Source organism: Balaenoptera acutorostrata, chromosome 18 (assembly GCF_949987535.1).
Source record: "Balaenoptera acutorostrata chromosome 18, mBalAcu1.1, whole genome shotgun sequence".
NCBI classification, from domain to species: Eukaryota; Metazoa; Chordata; class Mammalia; order Artiodactyla; family Balaenopteridae; genus Balaenoptera; species Balaenoptera acutorostrata.
This window is the reverse complement of record NC_080081.1, coordinates 15,026,852-15,050,526: the sequence shown is the minus strand read 5'-3', so window position 1 is coordinate 15,050,526 and position 23,675 is coordinate 15,026,852. Positions and strand designations below refer to the sequence as shown.

Below are 23,675 nucleotides of genomic sequence, written 5' to 3'. Positions count from 1 at the left end.
ATCTACATAATAAATGATATGTAATAAAACATATATATCATTATATATATAATATTTTTTTACTTGTGGTAAAATACATATAAAATTTACCACTTTAACCATTTTTCAGTGTACAGTTCAGTGGTATTAAATACATTCACATTGTTGAAGCCATCACCACCATCCAGCTACAGAACTCCTTTCATCTTGCAAACCTGAAAATCTGTACCCATTAAACCACAACTCCTCCAATAAAGCTGTTAAAAAATAAAATAAAATAAAATAAAATAAACAAACAAAAAATCCCCACAACTCCCCACTCTCCCCCCCACCTCTCCTGTCCTGGCAGCTCCTGGCAACCACCATTCTACCTCCTGTCCCCATGATTTGACTACTGTATGTACTTCGTGTAAGCAGTATTTGTCCTTTGTGACTAGCTTATTTCACTGAGCATAATGTCATCAAGGTGCAACCATGCTGTAGCATGTGTCAGAATCTGCTTTCTTTTTAAGGCCAAATAATGTTCCGTTGTATGTATACCACATTTGTTTATCCATCCGTCAATGGACCATGGGGTGCTTCCACCTCTTTGCTAATGTGAATAATCCTGGTATGAACATGCTTGTACAGATATCTTGTAACATTCCCTTCTCAATTCTTTTGGGTTTAAACTGTAAATTAGAATTGTTGGATCATATAATAATTCTATGTTTAACTTTTTTTAGGAACCTACACAGTGTTTTCCAGTCACTGTATCATTCTGCATTCTACCGGCAGTGCACAAGGATTCCCATTTCTCCACATCCTCACCAACACTTTTTTTGTTGTTTTTAATTTTTCTTCAACAGCAGCCATCATAAAGGGTGTGAGATGGCATATCATTGTGATCTAATAGGATTATCTTCATTTCAAAAGTACTTAGACTAATTCCAGGTATTTTGGAGGCCAGGGGTAGGTAGCAACACCTGAACTCAGTCATAAGACACAAGTCCACATTCTACTTCCTTTGGGTGCCGTGTTCTATATGCTTCCTACTAACCAGGCATTTCAGAGCTCATTATACCCACATTCCAGGAAGTACATTTGCCTGGCTCTTTAATCGTGTCTCTTCTCTGTGGTTCTCACCTCAAGAAGGTATATGTTTTAGTCAGCTTCCCTTGGTGGCCTGATGATTGTAGAGTATTACAAAAAAAAAAAAACCCAGCCCTGAACCAAGATGGTGGAGTAGAAGGACGTGCTCTCACTCCCTCTTGCAAGAACACTAGAATCACAACTAGCTGCTGGACAATCATTGACAGGAAGACACTGGAACTCACCAAAAAACATACCCCACATCCAAAGACAAAGGAGAAGCCACAATGAGACAGTAGGAAGGGCACAATCACAGTAAAATCAAATCCCATAACTGCTGGGTGGGTGATACACAGACTGGAGATCACTTATACCACAGAAATCCACCCACTGGAGTGAAGGTTCTGAGCCCCACGTCAGGTTTCCCAACATAGGGGTCCGGCAATGGGAGAAGGAATCTCTAGAGAATCAGACTTTAAAGGTTAGTAGGATTTGACTGCAGGACTTCGACAGGACTGGGGGAAACAGAGACTCCACACTTAGAGGGCACACACAAAGTAGTGTGCGCATCGGGTCCCAGGGGAAGGAGCAGTGACCTCAGAGGACACTGAACCAGACCTACCTGCTAGTGCTGGAGGGTCTCCTGCAGAGGCAGGGGGTGGCTGTGGCTCACCGTGGGGACAAGGACACTGGCAGCAGAAGTTCTGGGAAGTACTCCTTGGCGAGAGCCCTCCCAGAGTCTGTCATTAGCCCCACTAAAGAGCCCAGGTAGGCTCCAGTGTTGGGTTGCCTCAGGCCAAACAACCAACAGGGAGGGTACCCAGCCCCACCCATCAGCAGTTAAACGGATTAAAGTTTTACTGAGCTCTGCCCACCAGAGCAACAGTCAGCTCTACCCACCACCAGTCCCTCCCATCAGGAAACTTGCACAAGCCTCTTAGATAGCCTCATCCACCAGAGGGCAGACAGCAAAAGCAAGAAGAACTACAATCCTGCAGCCTGTGAACAAAAATCACATTCACAGAAATATAGACAATATAAAAAGGCAGAGGGCTATGAACCAGATGAAGGAACAAGATAAAACCCCAGAAAAACAACTAAATGAAGTGGAGATAGGCAACCTTCCAGAAAAAGAATTCAGAATAATGATAGTGAAGATGATCCAGGACCTCGAAAAAGAATGGAGGCAAAGATCGAGAAGATGCAAGAAATGTTTAACTAAGACTTAGAAGAATTAAAGAACAAACAAACAGAGATGAACAATACAACTGAAATGAAAACTACACTAGAAGGAATCAATAGCAGAGTAACTGAGGTAGAAGAACGGATAAGTGACCTGGAAGACAGAATGGTGGAATTCACTGCTGCGGAACAGACTAAAGAAAAAAGAATGAAAAGAAATGAAGACAGCCTAAGAGACCTCTGGGACAACATTAAACGCAACAACATTCGCATTATAGGGGTCCCAGAAGGAGAAGAGAAAGAGAAAGGACCTGAGAAAATATTTGAAGAGATTATAGTTGAAAACTTCCCTAACATAGGCAAGGAAATAGCCACTCAAGTCCAGGAAGCACAGAGAGTCCCATACAGGATAAACCCAAGGAGAAACACACTGAGACACATAGTAATCAAATTGGGAAAAATCAAAGACAAAGAAAAATTATTGAAAGCGGCAAGGGAAAAACGACAAATAACATAAAAGGGAACTCCCATAAGGTTAACAGCTGATTTCTCAGCAGAAACTCTACAAGCCAGAAGGGAGTGGCATGATATACTTAAAGTGATGACAGGGAAAAACATACAACCAAGATTACTCTAACCAGCAAGGACCTCATTCAGATTTGATGGAGAAATCAAAAGCTTTACAGACAAGCAAAAGCTAAGAGAATCCAGCACCACAAAACCAGCTCTACAGCAAATGCTAAAGGAACTTCTCTAAGTGGGAATGACAAGAGAAGAAAAGGCCCTACAAAAACAAACCCAAAACAATTAAGAAAATGGTAATAGGAACATACATATTGATAATTACCTTAAACGTGAAGGGATTAAATTCTCCAACCAAAAGACACAGGCTCGCTGAATGGATACAAAAACAAGACCCATATATATGCTGTCTACAAGAGACCCACTTCAGACCTAGGGACACATACAGACTGAAAGTGAGGGGATGGACAAAGATATTCCATGCAAATGGAAATCAAAAGAAAGTTGCAGGAGCAATACTCATATCAGATAAAATAGACTTTAAAATAAAGAATGTTACAAGAGACAAGGAAGGACACTACATAATGATCAAGGGATCAATCCAAGAAGAAGATATAACGATTATAAATATATATGCACGCAACATCGGAGCACCTCAATACGTAAGGCAATTGCTAACAGCTACAAAAGAGGAAATTGACAGTAACACAACAATAGTGGGGGACTTCGACACCTCACTTACACCAATGGACAGATCATCCAAAATGAAAATAAATAAGGAAACAGAAGCTTTAAATGACACAATAGACCAGATAGATTTAATTGATATTTATAGGACATTCCATCCAAAAACAGCAGATTACACTTTCTTCTCAAGTGTGGACAGAACATTCTCCAGGATAGATCACATCTTGGGTCACAAACCAAGCCTCAGTAAATTTAAGAAAATTGAAATCATATCAAGCATCTTTTCTGACCACAATGCTATGAGATTAGAAATGAATTACAAGGAAAAAAATGTAAAAAACACAAACACATGGAGGCTAAATAATACGTTACTAAATAACCAAGAGATCATTGAAGAAATCAAAGAGGAAATTTAAAAATACCTAGAGACAAATGACAATGAAAACACGACGATCCAAAACCTATGGGATGCAGCAAAAGCAGTTCTAAGAGGGAAGTTTATAGTGATACAAGCCCACCTCCAGAAACAAGAAAAATCTCAAATAAACAATCTAACCTTACACCTAAAGGAACTAGAGAAAGAAGAACAAACAAAACCCAAAGTTAGCAGAAGGAAAGAAATCATAAAGATCAGAGCAGAAATAAATGAAATAGAAACAAAGAAAACAAGAGCAAAGATCAATAAAACTAAAAGCTAGTTCTTTGAGAAGATAAACAAAACTGATAAACCACTAGCCAGACGCATCAAGAAAAAGAGGGAGAGGACTCAAATCAATAAAATTAGAAATGAAAAAAGAGAAGTTACAGCAGACACCGCAGAAATACAAAGCATCCTAAGAGACTACTACAAGCAACTGTATGCCAACAAAATGGACAACCTGGAAGAAATGGACACATTCTTAGAAAGGTATAACCTTCCAAGACTGCACCAGGAAGAAACAGAAAATATGAACAGACCAATCACAAGTAATGAAATTGAAACTGTGATTAAAAATCTTCCAACAAACAAAAGTCCAGGACCAGATGGTTTCACAGGTGAATTCTATCAAACATTTAGAGAAGAGCTAACACCCATCCTTCTCAAACTCTTCCAAAAAATTTCAGAGGAAGGAACATTCCCAAACTCATTCTATGAGGCCACCATCACCCTGATACCAAAACCAGACAAAGATACTACAAAAAAAGAAAATTACAGACCAATATCACTGATGAATACAGATGCAAAAATCCTCAACAAAATACTAGCAAACAGAATCCAACAACACATTAAAAGGATCATACACCATGATCAAGTGGGATTTATCCCAGGGATGCAAGGATTCTTCAATATACGCAAATCAATCAATGTGATACACCCTATTAACAAACTGAAAAATGAAAACCATATGATTATCTCAATAGATGCAGAAAAAGCTTCTGACAAAATTCAACACCCGTTTATGTTAAACACTCTCCAGAAAGTGGGGATAGAGGGAACCTACCTCAACATAATAAAGGCCATCTACGACAAACCCACAGCACACATCATTCTCAATGGTGAAAAACTGAAAGCATTTCCTCTAAGATCAGGAATAAGACAAGGATGTCCACTCTCGCCACTATTATGCAACATAGTTTTGGAAGTCCTAGCCACGGCAATCAGAGAAGAAAAAGGAATAAAAAGAATACAAATTGGAAAAGAAGAAGTAAAACTGTCACTGTTTTCAGATGACATGATACTATACATAGAGAATCCTAAAGATGCCACCAGAAAACTACTAGAGCTAATCAATGAATTTGGTAAAGTTGCAGGATACAAAATTAATGCACAGAAATCTCTTCCATTCCTATACACTAATGATGAAAAATCTGAAGGAGTAATTAAGGAAACACTCCCATTTATCATTGCAACAGAAAGAATAAAATACCTAGGAATAAACCTACCTAAGGAGACAAAAGACCTGTATGCAGAACACTATAAGACACTGATGAAAGAAATTAAAGATGATACCAACAGATGGAGAGATATACCATGTTCTTGGGTTGGAAGAATCAATATTGTGAAAATGACTATACTACCCAAAGCAATCTACAGATTCAATGCAATCCCTATCAAATTACCAATGGCAATTTTTACGGAACTAGAACAAAAAAATCTTAAAATTTGTATGCAGACGCAAAAGACCCCGAATAGCCAAAGCAGTCTTGAGGGAAAAAAACGGAGCCGGAGGAATCAGACTCCCTGACTTCGGACTATACTACAAAGCTACAGTAATCAAGACAATATGGTACTGGCACAAAAACAGAAACATAGATCAATAGAACAAGACAGAAAGCCCAGAGATAAACGCACGCACCTACGGTCAACTAATCTATGACAAAGGAGGCAAGGATATACAATGGAGAAAACACAACCTCTTCAATAAGTGGTGCTGGGAAAACTGGACAGCTACATGTAAAAGAATGAAATTACAACACTCCCTAACACCATACACAAAAATAAACTCAAACTGATTCGAGATCTAAATGTGAGACCAGACACTATAAAACTCTTAGAGGAAAACAGGAGGAACACTCTTTGACATAAATCACAGCAAGATCTTTTTTGATTCACCTCCTAGAGTAATGGAAATAAAAACAAAAATAAACACATGGGACCTAATGAAACTTCAAAACTTTTGCAAAGCAAAGGAAACCATAAACAAGACGAAAAGACAACCCTCAGATTGGGAGAAAATATTTGCAAAGGAATCAATGGACAAAGGATTAATTTCCAAAATACATAAATAGCTCGTGCAGCTCAATATTAATAAAACAAACAACCCAATCCAAAAATGGGCAGAAGACTTAAATAGACATTTTTCCAAAGAAGACATACAGATGGCCAAAAAGCACATGAAAAGCTGCTCAACATCACTAATTATTAGAGAAATGCAAATCAAAACTACAGTGAGGTATCACCTCACACCAGTTAGAATGGGCATCATCAGAAAATCTACAAACAACGAATGCTGGAGAGGTGTGGAGAAAAGGGAACCCTCTTGCACTGTTGGTGGGAATGTAAATTGATACAGCCACTACGGAGAACAGTATGGAGGTTCCTTAAAAAACTAAAAATAGAATTACCATATGATCCAGCAATCCCACTACTGGGCATATACCCAGAGAAAACCATAATTCAAAAAGACACATGCACCCCAATGTTCATTGTAGCACTATTTACAATAGACAGGTCATGGAAGCAACCTAAATGCCCATCAACAGACGAATGGATAAAGAAGATGTGGTACATATATACAATGGAATATTACTCAGCCATAAAAAGGAACAAAACTGGGTCATTTGTGGAGACGTGGATGGATGTAGAGACTGTCATACAGAGTGAAGTAAGTCAGAAAGAGAAAAACAAATATCGTATATTAATGCATATATATGGAACCTAGAAAAATGGTACAGATGAACTGGTTTGCAGGGCAGAAATTGAGACACAGATGTAGAGAACAAACATATGGACACCAAGGGGGGAAAGCGGCAGGGGGTGGGCTTGGTGGTGTGATGAATTGGGCGATTGGGATTGACATGTATACACTGATGTGTATAAAATTGATGACTAATAAGAACCTGCTGTATAAAAAAATAAATAAAATTCAAAAATTTAAGAAAAAAACAAAAACAAAAAAAACCCAAAGTAAAAAAAAAACAAAACAACTCAGCAAGTTTATCAAAGCAGAGAACAGGATAGAAGATGAAGGCACAGGGCCTATGTTGCCCTTGGGTATATATCTGGAGGATAGGAATTGCTCAATAAAAGTTCTCTGAATTATTTTGACTGGATGAAACATAAGGAATGCCAGGAGCTTCTATTGTGCAAATAATCAAACACTCCCTGAACACCATACTTATTTAAGAAGTGGAAAAAAAGAATACAGAATCAGAGCCCAATTCAACGCTCCGCCATCACAGAAACCACGTATGGGGGTCTACGGGAAGCACTCCACACACACTGACCTATTTAGTCCTCACAACAGCTCGATGAGTTGGTCCTGTTAGCTGCCTCGAAAGGGAGAGAAAACTGAGGTGCACAGAGATGGAATTCCAAGTCCCGTGTTCTTCCTCACTATTCCGTAGTGCCTCCCTGATTAAAATCACTTACTAATGGCTGATTTCTAAAAGTCTCTCCAAAGCATATATACATGCTGTAATTCTCAAAGCCCCACAGTTTCACAGAAAGTACTCGAGGGAGATAATCACCTTTGAAAAGGCAGCTTATTTCCTACAGCATAATTCCATCATTAAGACACTTAAAATTCGTGTTTCCCTACACAAACCATTCATATGCTAAACAAACCACTTATTTTTTTTCAGAATTATGTGGTTATCAGTGGATAAAATTGTGGTGCCTGAGAAAGTCTGAATCCAGAAATCTGTCTGGGTAAGTTATTAAATCACAGGCACACACAAAACAAACAAACAAACAAACAAACAAACCAAACCAGGTATCTGATGAAAATATCTGTTGAAAATCCCTGAAGTTAAAAATATGCTCTGTTGGGGGAAAAAGGATCAACCCTTTCATCCAATTTAAAAAAAACAATCAAATTGAAAGACATTAAACTTAGGTGCCGTATTAAAAGAATATGTGTCAATGCTCTGAAGTGCATACCTGAGGTATGATTGACATTTTCTTCCTTAAATCGTGAAGTCCAATTTCGGTTGTCAAGACCTTATCAATCCAAATTTTACCTTCAGGTTCTGACAATCTAAAAAGGGCAGCGATGAGGGAACTTTTTCCAGCTCCTGTTCTTCCCACAATGCCAACCTGTAAAGAGATCCAGGAGGGATTAAGAATTCACAATATGCAACAAACCTAGGAAAACCCTTGGTTGTTGAAGACGAATTTTGTAAGTTCTGTACAGAGTGTAGTCTGTGAGTTTCTCAACTGTGGCACTGTTGAAATTTTGGGAAAGATAATTCTTCATTGGGGAATGGGGGCTGTCCTGTGTATTCTAGGATGTTTAGCAGTATCCCTGGACTCTGCCCACTAGATACCAGGAGCACCCCCGAGATTGCGGAAACCAAAAATGTCAGACATTGACAAATGTCCCCGGTTAAGAACCCCTGGTCCACGGAAGAGTTAAAAATAACAGAATCAGTCTACTGGCAGTGAAACAACATCAGTTTCCCACGTGTTCAATTAGCAGTCAGCTTTTAAATTAGTTGTATTCCTAGTGTCTGGCTATTCTGAACATTGAGAATTATGTGAGCAAGTTTACAGAGATGTCAACAAGAAAAGTAAGAAGTATTATACACAAACAAGAATTCAGGATATCAGATTCTATCATTTAAGAGGAAGTATTCTTTGGCAGACAAACAAAATCACTTCCTGATAAGAAATACCTTAATAATGCTCTATCTTGAAAGGAAACACCTTAAAATTGTAAAATGCAGGTCTCAGTGTCTTAAAAGGCAGTACCCAGTAGGCAAAATACACATAATGAGATCAACAACAACAACAACACAAATAACATTTGTTATTTATATGGGACCTTTCATCTGAGCACTTCAAAAGGCATTTTACAAACCAATTAATACTTCTAATTAAACCCTGGAAAGATACATGTCACGTATCGGTCAAGTTATTAAAATCAAAGCAGAGAGAAATTAAGTGCATTAACAATAAGATCAAAGAATCAATATAATGCAGGTAAAATGTTGGTCAGGAATGAAACTGTATTGTAAAAACTGGATTTTAACTGTCTGAATTCAAACATGTATGCAGAAACTGGCATATTTTTTACCAGTGAGCTTCCCAACTACAAATTCCCTGGTGGGAGCTTCCCAAGAGATGATTTCATCTCTATTTATAAATCTAAATACAGATGGGGGCCTAAGATATGCTTTCAATCATTTGTAAATTAATTCAGTAAATTTTAAAAACTCATGGCTTTAAACAGAGAAGAACTAAACCCCTCTGAGCACTGATTATACAAAGGTAACTTGATATATTTTCTCATTAAATACCTCCAAAGTTTCGAATCTTAGTCTGTAAAAACAATAATCAAATTTCAAAAAATAACTTACCTTTATAGAGATTAACTGAAAGAAAAGTGGCTTTAGTTGATTTACATTTGTAGCCATTTTGTATGATATGGTAAATCCTAATTTATATAATATAGATGGGACACTTTCTGCATATAGGCAGGTCCTAGAGGGTATATGTACATATGGGTCATTTGTTCTGTGTACATGCAGACTTTGAACATACTATGGATTTGGTTCCAGACCACCACAAAAATGGGAAGGAATATCGCAAAATAAAGCAAGTCATATGAATATTTTTCTTCCTCTGTGCATACAAAAGTTATGTTTACACGATACTGTAGCATACTAAATGTACAACAGAATTATGTCTAAAAAAGAATGTACATACTTAATGTCAAATACTTTACCGCTAAAAAAGGCTAACCATCATCTGAGCCTTCATCGGGTTGTAGTAAGCTTAAGAACACTGATGACAGTTCATGATAACAAATATAATTATAATGAAAAGGTTTAAAATATTGCACGAATTACCAAACTCTGACAAAGAGACACGAAGTGAGCAAATGCTGTAGGAAAAATGGTGCTGATGGACCTGCTCAACGCAGGGTTGCAACAAATGTTCGATTTGTTATTTAAAAAAACACACCCACACACGCAAAAAATCCCAAAGAAACAGCGGTATGCCTGTATTTCTGGGTGTTCTCATATGTAAATCAGCGCACATCAGAACACAGGTGAGAACTGTGTCTGTGAGAATGTGTGTATATTCCTATGCTATTAGCTGCACTGAAACTGATCCATCTATGCAAACTGGAACATTTGTAGACTCCTGGTAAACGGCGTAGATACGGCAGTGGCACCGAAGGCTGCTTACGGCCACAGGAATGGAAGTACAACACTCCAGTGAGGAGAGTAAGAAAAAAGCAACTCAAAGAAAACCAGGCTTAGGCTATTTCTACCATTCAGTTATCAAAACTATAACCTGAAAGTCTTTTCCAGGTCACCAAAGGGTTTTACCAATTGCCTGAGAAGAGTGTCACCATTACCAGTTAAGTTTACATTCCTAAAAGCAAAGACACTTGGAGAAAACCTTTACTGCGAGGTCTCCCTCAAATACGATGCTGAGTCAGTAGGTCTGGGTGGGCCTGAGATTCTGCATTTCTAAGACGCTCCAGGCGATGCAGGTGCTGCTGGCCCAGGCACCACAGCCTGAGTCACAAGGAATTAGGAAGCCTGCAGGGGAAGTGGGACAATCTGGGAGTGAGGGGAGGGGTTTCCGAGGAAATATTATGTAAAAGAGGAGAAAATGTAGCAAACTGATATTTTTGCACATTATAGCAAGGTCTAGTAAGCATCTGTAAGAATGTATTATTCAAGTAATAGCTCTGAGCAAGAAAAAAAAATAACAAACCAAAATCAATCTACCTCTAGAGCTGGAAAAGGCTTGAAAATGGCCCAGTACTCTCTAAAATGATCAAATCAACCACAAAATCATCTAAATGAAAAATGCAGCCAGTGTTCAGAATCTAACCAGGAAGCCTAGGGTGCTATTTACCTCATTTTGGGTCTTTATTTTTACTTGCTATTTCTTCCATGAATTAGAAACCTGCATAGTGCCTATTAATTTTTCCCATTTACTAGAACTTCCAGAAATTGGGACAGCAGAGGAAAGGATGGAAAGAGAATAAAGCTCCACTTCTGCTGGCCTGGCTCACTCCCACATCGTCCCCTGCAGCAGCCTCTCTCAATCAAATCCAACATCAAAGGGGTGTCCCAGAGCAACAGGGGCTGGGGCAGGTGTGCAGGAGAGGAAACCTGGGATGTACACAGGCGGAGTGAAATGGCTTCATGACTATGCTACCCAGGTATAATCTCCAAACACAGAAATGAAGCTAACGGTGATACTGTGAGTGGATCAAGACGTAAAGAAAGTCACGTTACTACAGTTATTAATTCAGTCTCCAGATTCAATTTTCCCACAAACATTTGACAAGCTCAGCTAATCCTATGACTTGGGGATTTTAAGATGGAAGAATACACACATGTTATGTTCCTAAGTTCTACTGCAGAGTTTCTTAGATAAATTTCCCCAAAAGCCAGAAAATATGAATTAAGACATGTGCAAGTTAACAGAATTATGTATCAAACAGGAAATATGATGGACACATTGTCGGTGAGTAAGCAAACATCGCCTACAGAGTTCTCAGGGACAGGACTGCATCAAGAGCTGCAGTGAATGTTTTCTCGACACAGCAATCCTCACCTTCTTCCCAACCTACGGTGAAACTGGAAATAATTAGAAGCCAGCTCTTGCCGTGTGACTAACTGAAGCTGCTCCCTGGGTACCATTTGGGCATTAAGTTGAATATTCTTTCCCATCACAAGGGTATCATTCATTAAATTATGGCTGTAGTCCACTAGATGGGTCTGTGGTGGAAAGAGTTTTAAAGAGCAGTTCTTAAAGTATTTAACACTCTAGGTAATCAGTTGTTTACACAGTTGTCTTGTGTGTGTATTTTGGTTACTGGTTGCTCACACCTGGTACATGTTACTCACTCACTCTCCCAGCCAGCAGTTCCTCAGCACCCTCTCTGTGCCCTGCAGAATGCCAATTTTGGGGGAACAAGAGATGAAAACCAGATGCTCGCCGATCTTAAGGAGCCTGAGGGTTCTGTGAGATACAGATCCACCATTACAAAGCACGCCACAGATGCCACCAGTTCATTGTGGTAAAATACAGATAACATAAAATGTACCAACTAAACCATTTTTAAGTGGACAGTTTAGTGATAAGTACATTCATATTCTTGTCCCTCCAGAATATTTTCTCCCTTGTAACAAAGAAACTCTGTACCCATTAAACAACAACACCCAATTCCCCTTACCCAGTCTCTGGTGACCACCATCCTACTTTCTGCCTTTATGGATGTGACTACTCTAGGAACCTCATATAAGTGGAATCATACCGTATTTGTTCCCTTTATGTCTAACTTATTTCATTTAACCTGATGCCCTCAAGGTTTATCCATAGATTGGAACTCTACTCCTTTTTAAGACTGAATAATATTTCATTGTTAAGGATATAGCACATTTGTTTACCCATTCATCTGTTACTTTCACTATGTAAAAGACGCTGAGGAAGAAAAGAGGGTCTCAGAGAAGCAGATGAATGAGAGTTGACTCAGAAAATGGGGAGACTTTCACCAGCCACATGACAGAAGGGAAGGGTCTCTGAGGTCGAGGGGCAGCGTGCGCACAGGAAGCAGGGAGGACACGATACAATGGGAGAAACTACACACGACCCGAGCGCAGGGGGTGTGTGCACATCAGGACTTGAAGCTGGAGGGGGGCAGGTGCGGGAGCTTCCTGCCACCGTGTCTGTTCTCATTTAGTCTCTTTTTCAAGAGCTTGCCCTGGTCCTGCCTGAGGGACCGATCTAATCAGCATCCACACAGCAAAAAAAAAAAAGAGGCAAATGGCTAAAACAAACCTTTTCTCTTGATTTAATGAGTGCTGTCAGGTGCTTCAATACCAGAGGCCCATCTAAGCTGTACGAGAAGTTCACATTGTCAAAGACGATCACTCCTTCCTGGGGCCAGGACGGGGGTGGGCGTTTCTGGTATTCCCAGGATGCTTCTTTTTCCAGATCTGTATATTCAATCACCCTTTCTACTGAAATCATCTGAAAGATATGACATCACATGAGTTAGGAACGGAGGGTCTTGTTTATGGATGTTCAAAGACTGTGAATGAGATGTTCTGCATTTATATCATTATATCTGCTTTTATATAATGAAGAATATCTCAGGTCTTAACAACCCCAAAAGACAGAAGTAGTAGTTTGATGAGGATACTGATGATTTGTAAACTTGTTCATTGTCTTGTAACACTTTTATTATGGCTACCTTCTTCAACATTATATTAAAACAAAAAGAACTAGAGAAATGAATACTATGATTTCACTGATCCAATTTTCACAAATGTATTTTAAAAAACAGAGAATTTTGTCAATGAAAAGAATATGTATGGATGCCCACCAGTAGCATTTTGCTACAGCAGGGTCATCTGTTGTAGATGAATAGAACTGCATAGTCAGTACACCTCATTTTCATAATTAGTTACTTTCTTCTCTGTTAGAGAGCGAAATAGAAAAGTTTCATTTTCATCATTTTTCTCCCTTTAGGAGAAATTGAAAATATTCGAAACAGCAGAGATTTACATATTGACTAAGGCCTTCTAAACAACCATAACTTGATAGTACATTCAGAGAGAAAGGGCACCAATAAATTCAGGTGTTCAACACATACGAGGAAAAATTCTCAAATGGGGAGGGTGGGAATAATTAAATTAAATGAATTAAACAAATAAACCTCAAAATACTAAATTCTCCTTTCACCAGGAATGAGGAATTACCCTAGCTTATATCTTCTCCAGGATTTCAGAACCTCCCTCCTACAGAGACATTTATTATATTTGAAGACAGCTTGTGATGAATATAAAACCTGCTGACATGGCATACATAAGACTGAGAAAAAGATGTATATATTTTATTTTAAATAAATTGTAAACAGATGGAGGAAGGATCTAACAAACCCTGTTAGCTATGATGTAAAAAAAAAAAGAAAAGTTTTAAGATTTTTTTTTTACATAAGAATTGCCTTTATGTGATGTAATGACAAGGAGACCTGAAAAGACTAAAAGGTAAATGTTACCATATTTTCAACTTCGGCACTTTGCCTTACGCACCACTGGAACATCCCCATGAGCGTAAGGGCGTAGGACAGCGCGAGGCCAACCTGCCCGGCATCCAAAGCTAAATGAGGAAGAAGAAAGGAAATAATTTAGTTCCATTCTTAACCCTGAGTTGGGATCCTACTGTCACTGTACTAAGACTTCTTTATAATATTTAAAACACTTGCACATAACAACAGCATTACTTATATTTTTACTACCTGTTGATTGAGACCATGATACAACGAAAAACAAAAAAAACAAAAGAAACTATGAACTCAGAAAACTATTAAATAAGTTTATTAATCCCGACAGGATTGACATACACTTGACAGTATTATACAGGCGAGGAATCATGTCATCATTCAGGCTTTCGTCATTATGGTTTCAAGGACCATTATGTAATTTCACTTTGTACGCCCAACGCAGCTGCAGTTGGAAACCACGAAAAAAAAGTCAATAGGTTCTAAGAGCCAGTACTTTTAAATCTAAAATACTGCTCTCATTGTTCCATTATTAAACACTCTGATTCAGTGTTGTTACTGCGGAATAGTTAGGGATGGTGAATTCACGCCACACACACCATTACCTGCTCATCTGGTACCCCCACAGCAGAGGATACTGTTCTTTCCTACAGAGAATATTTCTCACCTCAGTACACCAGGCACCTACAACCAAGAGATCCGAGGAGCCTGAATGCCATAGGCTTGACAGAAAGCTTAATAGCACACTTGGTTCTCTCCTCCTAACACTACGACGCTATCAGGAATGTTCAGAAGGTCAGTTGCTAGAGTTGTATAGACTTCAACCCATTTAAGAAATATAAAAGGATCAAAGCCCTCATCAAGGCATCTCATTAAAGGCCTCATCAAGACCCAAATGACTCCTCTACAAGGGCCACACTGAAATACCACACGCTGCAAACACTTTAATACAATTCACTAGAACCAAACGGTATATGGTATTAGACAAAGAGGCAAGAGTTTAAATTAATAACTGCAAACGAAGCTATAAATTGTAATCATAATACAAATAGTTATTCACATCTGTACTTACTTTTTGCCAGAATCAGGGACCCAAAGGCAACAACAATGACAAAGATGGCACAGATGGCATCCAGACGCACGGCGAACCATCGGGACGTCGTCAAAAACAAGAACCAAGCCTCTGCATTGGTGAAGTATAATAAGCATAATGAATAAGCAGAAGTATCATGTAGGCTGCTTCTAATGAGGGAGAGCATTTTGCTCAGTTGAGCTACAAAAGATGTTTACACAAGGTAGGACAGCAAAGTTACATACTCAAGCAACCTAAAGATCACAAAAAGCTGGGCTCTGACACAAGACAACGTATGGTATACATAGATACCAGTCCAGGGGCTTTGTGGGAAGAAGGTACTAAACTCTTCAACCCACAGGTTATAAACAGAATTACGATCATAATAACGAACACAGAAAAATGGTCTCGTTGGTGTGTTTCTTACAGCTCTGGGCCTCAACGTGAGGCTCATCCTCTCACGGGGCTGACTGTTCCTACTTCTCTGCTGGCAGACAGCGCAGCTCACACTCTGTTTCCAGCACCTTCTGCACTTACTGCGGGGCCCTGCACAATGTTTATTCTTAGAAGCCAGTATCCAAACGACCATCAGCTAACAGGATCTGCATGTGGCTCTCAAAATGCCATTTTATCTTCAAAATACAATAGAGGTTGGCAAGTTGGGCCAGGATTTTACTGACTTAGAGGAAATTCTGGGTGGCAAATCTGATAAGAGAGAAATTATTTTCCTTCTTCAGGTCTGCCACCCTGTATGCTCTGAAAAGAGTCAGCAAATCACAGCCTGAGGGCCAAGAATGGCCACAACCTGCTTTTGTAAATAAACCTTTACTGGAACACAGCCATTTGCTGATGTATTATTTTTGTCTGCTTTAGTGCGGTAATAAATAGCAAAGCTGGAATTCCCTGGTGGCGCGGTGGTTAAGAATCCGCCTGCCAGGGCTTCCCTGGTGGCGCAGTGGTTGAGAATCTGCCTGCCAATGCAGGGGACACGGGTTCGAGCCCTGGTCTGGGAAGATCCCACATGCCGCGGAGCGGCTGGGCCCATGAGCCACAATTACTGAGCCTGCGCGTCTGGAGCCTGTGCTCCGCAACAAGAGAGGCCGCGATAGTGAGAGGCCCGCGCACCGTGATGAAGAGTGGCCCCCGCTTGCCACAACTAGAGAAAGCCCTCGCACAGAAACGAAGACCCAACACAGCCATTAATAAAATAAATAAAATAAACACAGAATAATCATTAAAAAAAAAAAAAAAAGAAACAGATATTAAAAAAAAAAAAAAAAAAAAAAGAATCCGCCTGCCAATGCAGGGGACACGGGTTCGAGCCCTGGTCTGGGAAGATCCCACATGCCGCAGAGCAACTAGGCCCGTGCGCCACAATTACTGAGCCTGCGCTCTAGAGCCCACGAGCCACAACTACTGAAGCCCGCGAGCCTAGAGCCCGTGCTCCACAAAAAGAGAAGCCACCACAATGAGAAGCCTGCACAGCGCAACAAAGAGTAGCCCCCGCTCACCGCAACTGGAGAAAGCCCATGAAAATGAACAAACAAACAAATAAATAAATAAATATTTTGACAATTCAATTATTAAAATAAATAAATAGCAAAGCTGAGTAGTTGCAACAGAGACCGTGTGGCTCTTTGCTTAAAAAAATAAAATCTGTTGACACCCTCCCTAAACGGACAGAAAGCCACAGGGCACCTTGATGGAAGGACAATGCAAGCCAGTCAGGGGAGAAAAGCAGGGGTGTGACAGGGGAAGAGAGGAGCACAGAGGGGAGGCTGAGAGGAAGGGGTGGGGAGGAGGACGTGGGGAGGCACAGAGAGAGGTGTGGGCCAGTGAGGCCACCTGACAAGGACTCAAGCCTCAGAAGGCAGCACCTCCCATCCTTTGAAATCATTTCCAGAAACTTACAGACCTGAATGCAAGTCCTGGTGTGCATCGAACAGTTCCTGAAACCTCTCTTCGGCACTGTACGCCCGGATGGTCCAGAGTCCTTGGAGAGAAGATGATAAGTGGGAAAATACTGGGCTCCGAGCTGGGGAAGCAGAGACAGACAACCGACAGAGAAAGTCAGGGAGACTCGATGCAAAGAAATCCACCGCCGTCCAAAGGGCACACCCAAGGGCTTCCTGGAGGGCTGCCTGGAGGAAGAGGGATGACGCCCCTCTCCTGGAGAGGACCCTCCACGTGACCCTCCAACTCCTGCTCACACTAAGCTTCACTTTTATGACCTGGACAGGAAAGATTCTCTTTAAAACCATCTTTGACCAAATTCAAATCTGACCTAGATTTAGATAATGAATCTCCATACTAACTCAATCGTCAAGGTCCTCCTCAAACAGGGCCACATTCCAAATTCTTCCCTGACATCCCTCCAGGTAGAAATCACTGTTCACTAATTTTTGATTCAGTATCATTTTTAAATTTAATTCTCCGTCAGAGTCCCTGACCACACTGAATTTTGATGAAATTGTGTGTGAATTTTGATGAAATTGTGTATCTGTGTGTTGTCTCCACCTTAGATTAAAAACTTAAGGGCTGGCACAGGACAGAGGCGAGATAAGTAAGGTGAACAGACAGTCTGCCATCTCCTTCCATCCTGGGAATTTTCCTACACCTATGCCAAGAGTCTCTTCGTGCGCTACGGAGCACCTGGGCATCACACGGCCCTTGTGCCCAGAGGACCCATGCAGTCAAGGGGTCTTTGAATAGTTTCGACTTCCGCTCTGGGAACCTGATGGATGTTTTTATAACTGCCCTACAGGATACTTGAGGCATTTGGAGGTCACTGTGGTATGTGACACTGATATCACTCTTTTAGAATCTGACAGTGGCCATTCTCTTTTTAGTGACTACGCATCGGTTTGGGGCCTCGTGTCACATGACTGGCCATTTGTTTCCTGGCATCTTCTCTAAGAGCACACTGAGCAACAAGCACCACGGTCTGGCTCCTGCACCTCAGGGAACAGGTGGGTTGTAGGTTGCTGGGCAGGGAGGACCCCTTTTGGTTTTCATTCCACACCGTGAATGAGGCAACTTGCTTTTTTTGTGGGCAGATTCTGAGCCTGTGACCTTTCTGGGATGAGTGATAACTTGTGCTTTATCAGCAGGAAATACTGACATCACTTTGTTACCTGTGCATCTCCTAGAGAAGACATTAGTTCTAACATGATGAAATATTGTTATTTTTAAGAAAAGTATTTATGGAGTAGATGCTCTGTGTTAGGAAGTATGTCATGAACGAGACAGAAATGGTCCCCTTCCTCATGGTCTCACATTCGTCCTCCTTCTGCTAAAATGCCAAGCTGCAGCTGACCCGCCACCAGCTCCATTTGCCTTAAGGGCCACACGGACTCACAGTGGCCATAATATCCAATTACCTAATGTTAACTTAGTGAGAAATTCCAGAAGACAGAGTCTGCAGAATTTCAGGGGTCTGGTTCATTACAGCGTAAACGGAAGCCAGCCTGAGTTGCCATCCCAACCTGAGAGCCCCGGGTACTCACTTGTAGATTCAAGGCGTTTCACATCCCTTGATGTCTGTAAGAAATATCTCCGGAGAACAAAGAAAATGATGCCAAGGGGAACCAGGGGTATCGCAATCCAAGGAATCACCGAAACCGCCACACCCACCACACCAATCACTTGTAGAAATGTCTGGAAGAGTGAAAACAGATACAGTGGCCTCTTTATCCAGCATTCTCTTCAAAAATAACCTTTGATGGGTTGTTTTGTTAGGATTAAACTCCTTTCTTCGAAGGACATGTTGGAATGGTAAGGAATGCTTTCCCATCCAAAGGAAGAAGAAAATTATAGGTGTTGCTCATGATATTTATTGCACACTTACCATGTGACAAACTTTTTCTAAAAAATATTTATTTATTTATTTGTTTGTTTATTTATTTATTTTTGGCTGCGTTGGGTCCTCATTGCTGTGCACAGGCTTTCTCTAGTTGCGGTGAGCAGGGGCTACTCTTCGTTGCGGTGTGCAGGCTTCTCATTGCAGTGGCTTCTCTTGTTGCAGAGCATGGGCTCTAGGTGCTCGGGCTTCAGTAGTTGTGGCTCGCAGGCTCAGTAGTTGCGGCTGGTGGGCTTTAAAGCGCAGGCTCAGTAGTTGTGGCACACGGGCTTAGTTGTTCTGCGGCATGTGGGATCTTCCCGGACCAGGGCTCGGACCCGTGTCCCGTGCATTGGCAGGTGAATTCTTAACCATTGTGCAACCAGGGAAGTCTGACAAACACCCTTAATCTAAGCAAAAACTGGGATATACCTAAAAGGATGGTGATGGGAATTAAATGAGACACTGTATATAAAGTGCCTACCAGTTCATATATAACAAATATAAATTCTAACTCCCTTAATTGTGTTCTAGATTCAAGGAGCCAGGGGAGATGGGATGGTGTATTAATAGATTTATGGACCCAAAGAATCTTAAGAATCTCATGAGATTGGATCCTGTTAGACAGTTCATTCTAATGACTGGAACAGCTTAGTACTAACCAAGGACATATCGGAGCAGGTGCTCTTTTTCCTAGGTGTGGTAATGATGTCACCTGTACCAAAGTGACTGTGGCTTTTCTCTGACCACAGAGAAAACTTGAATGTGATGTCTATTCTGTTTGAAGACACACTTTTAAAATAATATGAACAATAAACCTCATCCCTAGTACAATTTCTGTCCCCTCTGTATTTTCTTCCCAACTCTAGGCCTTCCAAAGATTGATAACCTTAGGGGAATGGAGGCAAGTCAACATTTTTTGAGATGTTTCCTATTCTGTATCCTTTTTTTATTTCAAACTTTGCTTCTTATTAGTGGAAACTTAACTGCTCTGAAACTGCTGAGCATTTCTTGGAGACTAAGGGGAAAAAATGGTAGACCTCTGAAGCACCTTAACCTGATTAAGAAGTATATTCCAAACAGAAGATCAATTTGACATTTTCTCTTTCATGCACCATGAATTGGTGAGTTGATATCAATGAAAGTACAAAAGCTACATTTTGTAAACTAGTGAATCCCAGGAAATTTAACTGTGTCCACCCTAGGTCAGCCTTCTTGGTGGAATGAAGCAGCCTTGTTAGGATGTCAGGATGACTCAGGCAGAGGACACTGTCACCACCACCTGTGGAAGGGAGGTCTAATGAGCACCTCTCATCCTCAGAAATGCTGCTGTCCTGTGAGCAGCTCTTTCTGACAAACCACACTGTAAGCTAAATGAATTGTTAATCGAGTACAGAAAAGCAGTAAAGGAAAAAAATAAAAATAAAGCCTTCTGGAAAATGTTAATGGTTTTGTTTAAAAACCTCCCCATTCAAAAAATGTGAAAACTAAGATAACTGCTGTATTGCTAGTGCCCATGGCAAATTTTTTCATAATACTGAAGAAATTCCACAATTCTCTAGATCTGGTTGACGACCGAATAAATGGTGGTTATTATCGCACCCTCCAAATTACCAATAATGGATGAAATTTCATGAGGCTTGCCACGGGTCCCATCTCTCTAGTATTTCACAAGCGTTACTAATTTCACTCTAATATCACATCTGAGTAGGAGAGATTATCCTTTCTGTTTACAAAGCTCAGAGAGGTTTGGGAGTTTGCTCTAAGTCAGAGAATTTACTCATTTTGTTCCCAAGCCTGTTCTTTTAATTTCTGCCTGATACAGTATCCCATATACAGATAAAATTCATAATAAAAAAATTAAGATCTAAATATAGTCCGCTTTTATATTTTTCCCCATTTATTTGTATTCTCTCCCATGCAGGGACCAGTTCTAGTTTCCTAGCTAATTAGAGCCTGATCAGCTCACAGAGCAGACTGATCATTAAAAGGTCTTAAAAATGATTGCTCATAGAACACACAAACATGTTTTAATAATTACTGTTTAAATTTTTTAAAAATGTTTCATAAGAAAGCATAAAATACAACACGACTTAATTTTAATAAATACATAAACCCCAAGAACACAAACATGAGGCTAAGGATTTTATAAGTTCAATATATACACTTGGATTAAAGTTTCCCCAGGAAGTCTCTAAGTCTAGAATTAACACTATATTCTAATACTGCAGACTTTAACATATTCCTTTCACAAGCACAGTGTGAAATATGAGGGCCTGTTTGCCTGTTTGGCATTTAAATTCAAAATTGCTTACAGTCCTGTAGGAATTCCTAGGTATCTCTACCCACATGTTACTTTAAACTTAATTCCATGGGATTCTGTTCCTGCTAGTCTCTGTGAAGCTTGTGCCAAAGAACATGTTCTCTATAAACACCAGTAAAAATGTATTCTTCTTACTTTATGCAAACAAATATGCAATCCATACTTTTGGCTCACTCCATTCTTATGTGAACTCTCTCGCTCACTCTTGTATTGGGCACAATGTAAAATATGTATTTAATCATAAAATCACTTAATAAGTAGACAGGACTTTTATTATCTGTTTACAGGATTAAAAATAAAATCAGGATCATTAAGATTCTTAACACCCCAAGAGAATTTCAAATCTTTGAATTTTGCTGTCAGTCAGACTCTTAAGAATTATATTCCAAGTTGTATAAGTACAAATCGTCCAGATTGCCTTAAACTATTACTGATTTTTGCAGAAGATATGACTCAAGTGCAATAAACAAAGCAAGATTCACTTCTTGGCAAGAAAATACAGCAAGATTTTCTTCTGATTTAGGGAGATAAAAAAATAATGCCCAGTTTTTGATCAGTAAGCTGTTTATTGATGTGGGTGTAGGAAAGATTCTTCTACCTATTTATTCTGGAAACATGAGATTTAAAAAAAAGCCTTTCAATGAAATGACTATCTCGTCAATTGTGCTGCTAGCTAACACAAGATTCTTGTAGAGGCAGTAAAATCCTGAACGCCTACACGAAGCTCTCTAAGTATTAAGAAACAAAATGTAATTTCTGGGACCTCCCTGGTGGTCCAGGGGTTAAGAATCTACCTTCCAAGGCGAGAGACGTGGGTTCGACCCCTTGTCTGGGACCTAAGATCTCACATGCTGTGGGGCAACTAAGCCCGTGAACTCTGGAGCCTGGGCGCCACGACTAAAGAGAAGCCCACCTGCAGCAACGAAGAGCCCACGTGCTGCAACGAAGAGTTGACACAGCCAAATAAATACATAAATAAATATTTTTTAAAAATACAAAACAATATAATGTAATTTCTATGAAGCAATACTCCTTACCCTTCAATCACAGGATAAATAGAAGCAAAGGGAAAAATAGGGAAAGCTCTTCAGTGCAAGCTCCTAAACTTAATACTAACCCTAGAGTTAATATTGAGTCTGCAGGTGTAAGGCGATATGGTACCTTGCATGTCTAAGGGAGTCTACAGATCAGCTCTGGTTCCAGACCCCTCCTTTATCACATTTCTTTTGACCTCACCCAACCCAATTAACTCTTTTATGTAAGAAAATGATAAAAAGTGGTGTGTCTTATCTCTATGATGAGATCCATACACACTCTAATATTAATAAAGCTTTTCTAAACCTGTCCTTTCCTTAGGATTCACTAATCATGCTTTTCATCCCTCAGTTGACTGCCTTAGATCTTTTCAGATCCACACTAGCTGTGGAACCTGTGTAATCCTTCAGGTGGCCCTTAATCCTGAGTCACAGTTAACTCCACTAAAGAGTGAATGGTGGGGTTTGGTTTACAGTTTCTTAACCAACACAAGAGAAATGATTAGGGAAACAGAGTGCACTTCTCCCTTCCTTTGTGTTCAGCAAATCTCAATGATCAATAGCTTCCTTACTAACCTTTTTCAGTGTTTGAGCTTATTATGAAATTCAAGACTACAGTCCATCTATTTCCTATGTTTGAAAAGCACAGCTTAGCAATAACACCAAATAAAAGTGGAAATAAAATGTTGAACAAGGTACCCCATGTAAAAACTAACCAAAAGAAAGCTGGAATATCTATCTAACATGAAGTTAGGAAGGATTCCTAGAAATAAAGGAAAACATTTCATAAGAATAAAGGGTCAATTTTATCTAAAAGATATTTTAAAAAATCCAAACTTACATAATCCTAATAACACAGCTCAATAATGTATGAAGCAAAATCTGACAGAACTCAGTAGAAATAGACAATGCCATACCCATAGTGGGAGATTGAAACCCACCCATCTCAACGACTGATAGAAAAAGCAGATAAAAATCAACGGAGATATAAAAGATTTTTAAAATGTCATTAATATATTTGACCTAATTAGGAACTATACAACACAGCAGTCAGTGATTACGTAAGACATTCTTTTCAATTGCATATATCCTATACTATAAAGCAAGTATCAACAAACTTCAAGGGACAGAAATTGTACAGAATATATTCTGACATAAGCGGATTTAACAAGATATCAATAACAAAAAGGTAACTAGTATATCACTAAATATTTGGAAGTTCAATAATACA

The 23,675-nt window shown here is 39.7% G+C and overlaps 1 protein-coding gene across 9 annotated transcripts in view; it reads right to left on the bottom strand.

Annotated features, from left to right (window-relative positions):
- Window positions 1–23,675, bottom strand: part of ABCC4 (ATP binding cassette subfamily C member 4) — a 222,594-nt gene that overhangs the window by 31,122 nt on the left and 167,797 nt on the right. For all 9 annotated transcript variants that reach the window (XM_057532602.1, XM_007196842.3, XM_007196848.3 and 6 more), the window contains 6 exons: window positions 18,756–18,906; window positions 17,165–17,284; window positions 15,250–15,360; window positions 14,175–14,275; window positions 12,953–13,144; window positions 8,084–8,239 (listed from right to left, as the gene is read on the bottom strand). In XM_057532602.1, the coding sequence (XP_057388585.1) occupies window positions 8,084–8,239; window positions 12,953–13,144; window positions 14,175–14,275; window positions 15,250–15,360; window positions 17,165–17,284; window positions 18,756–18,906 (831 nt within the window). The remainder of the gene's footprint in view (window positions 1–8,083; window positions 8,240–12,952; window positions 13,145–14,174; window positions 14,276–15,249; window positions 15,361–17,164; window positions 17,285–18,755; window positions 18,907–23,675) is intronic.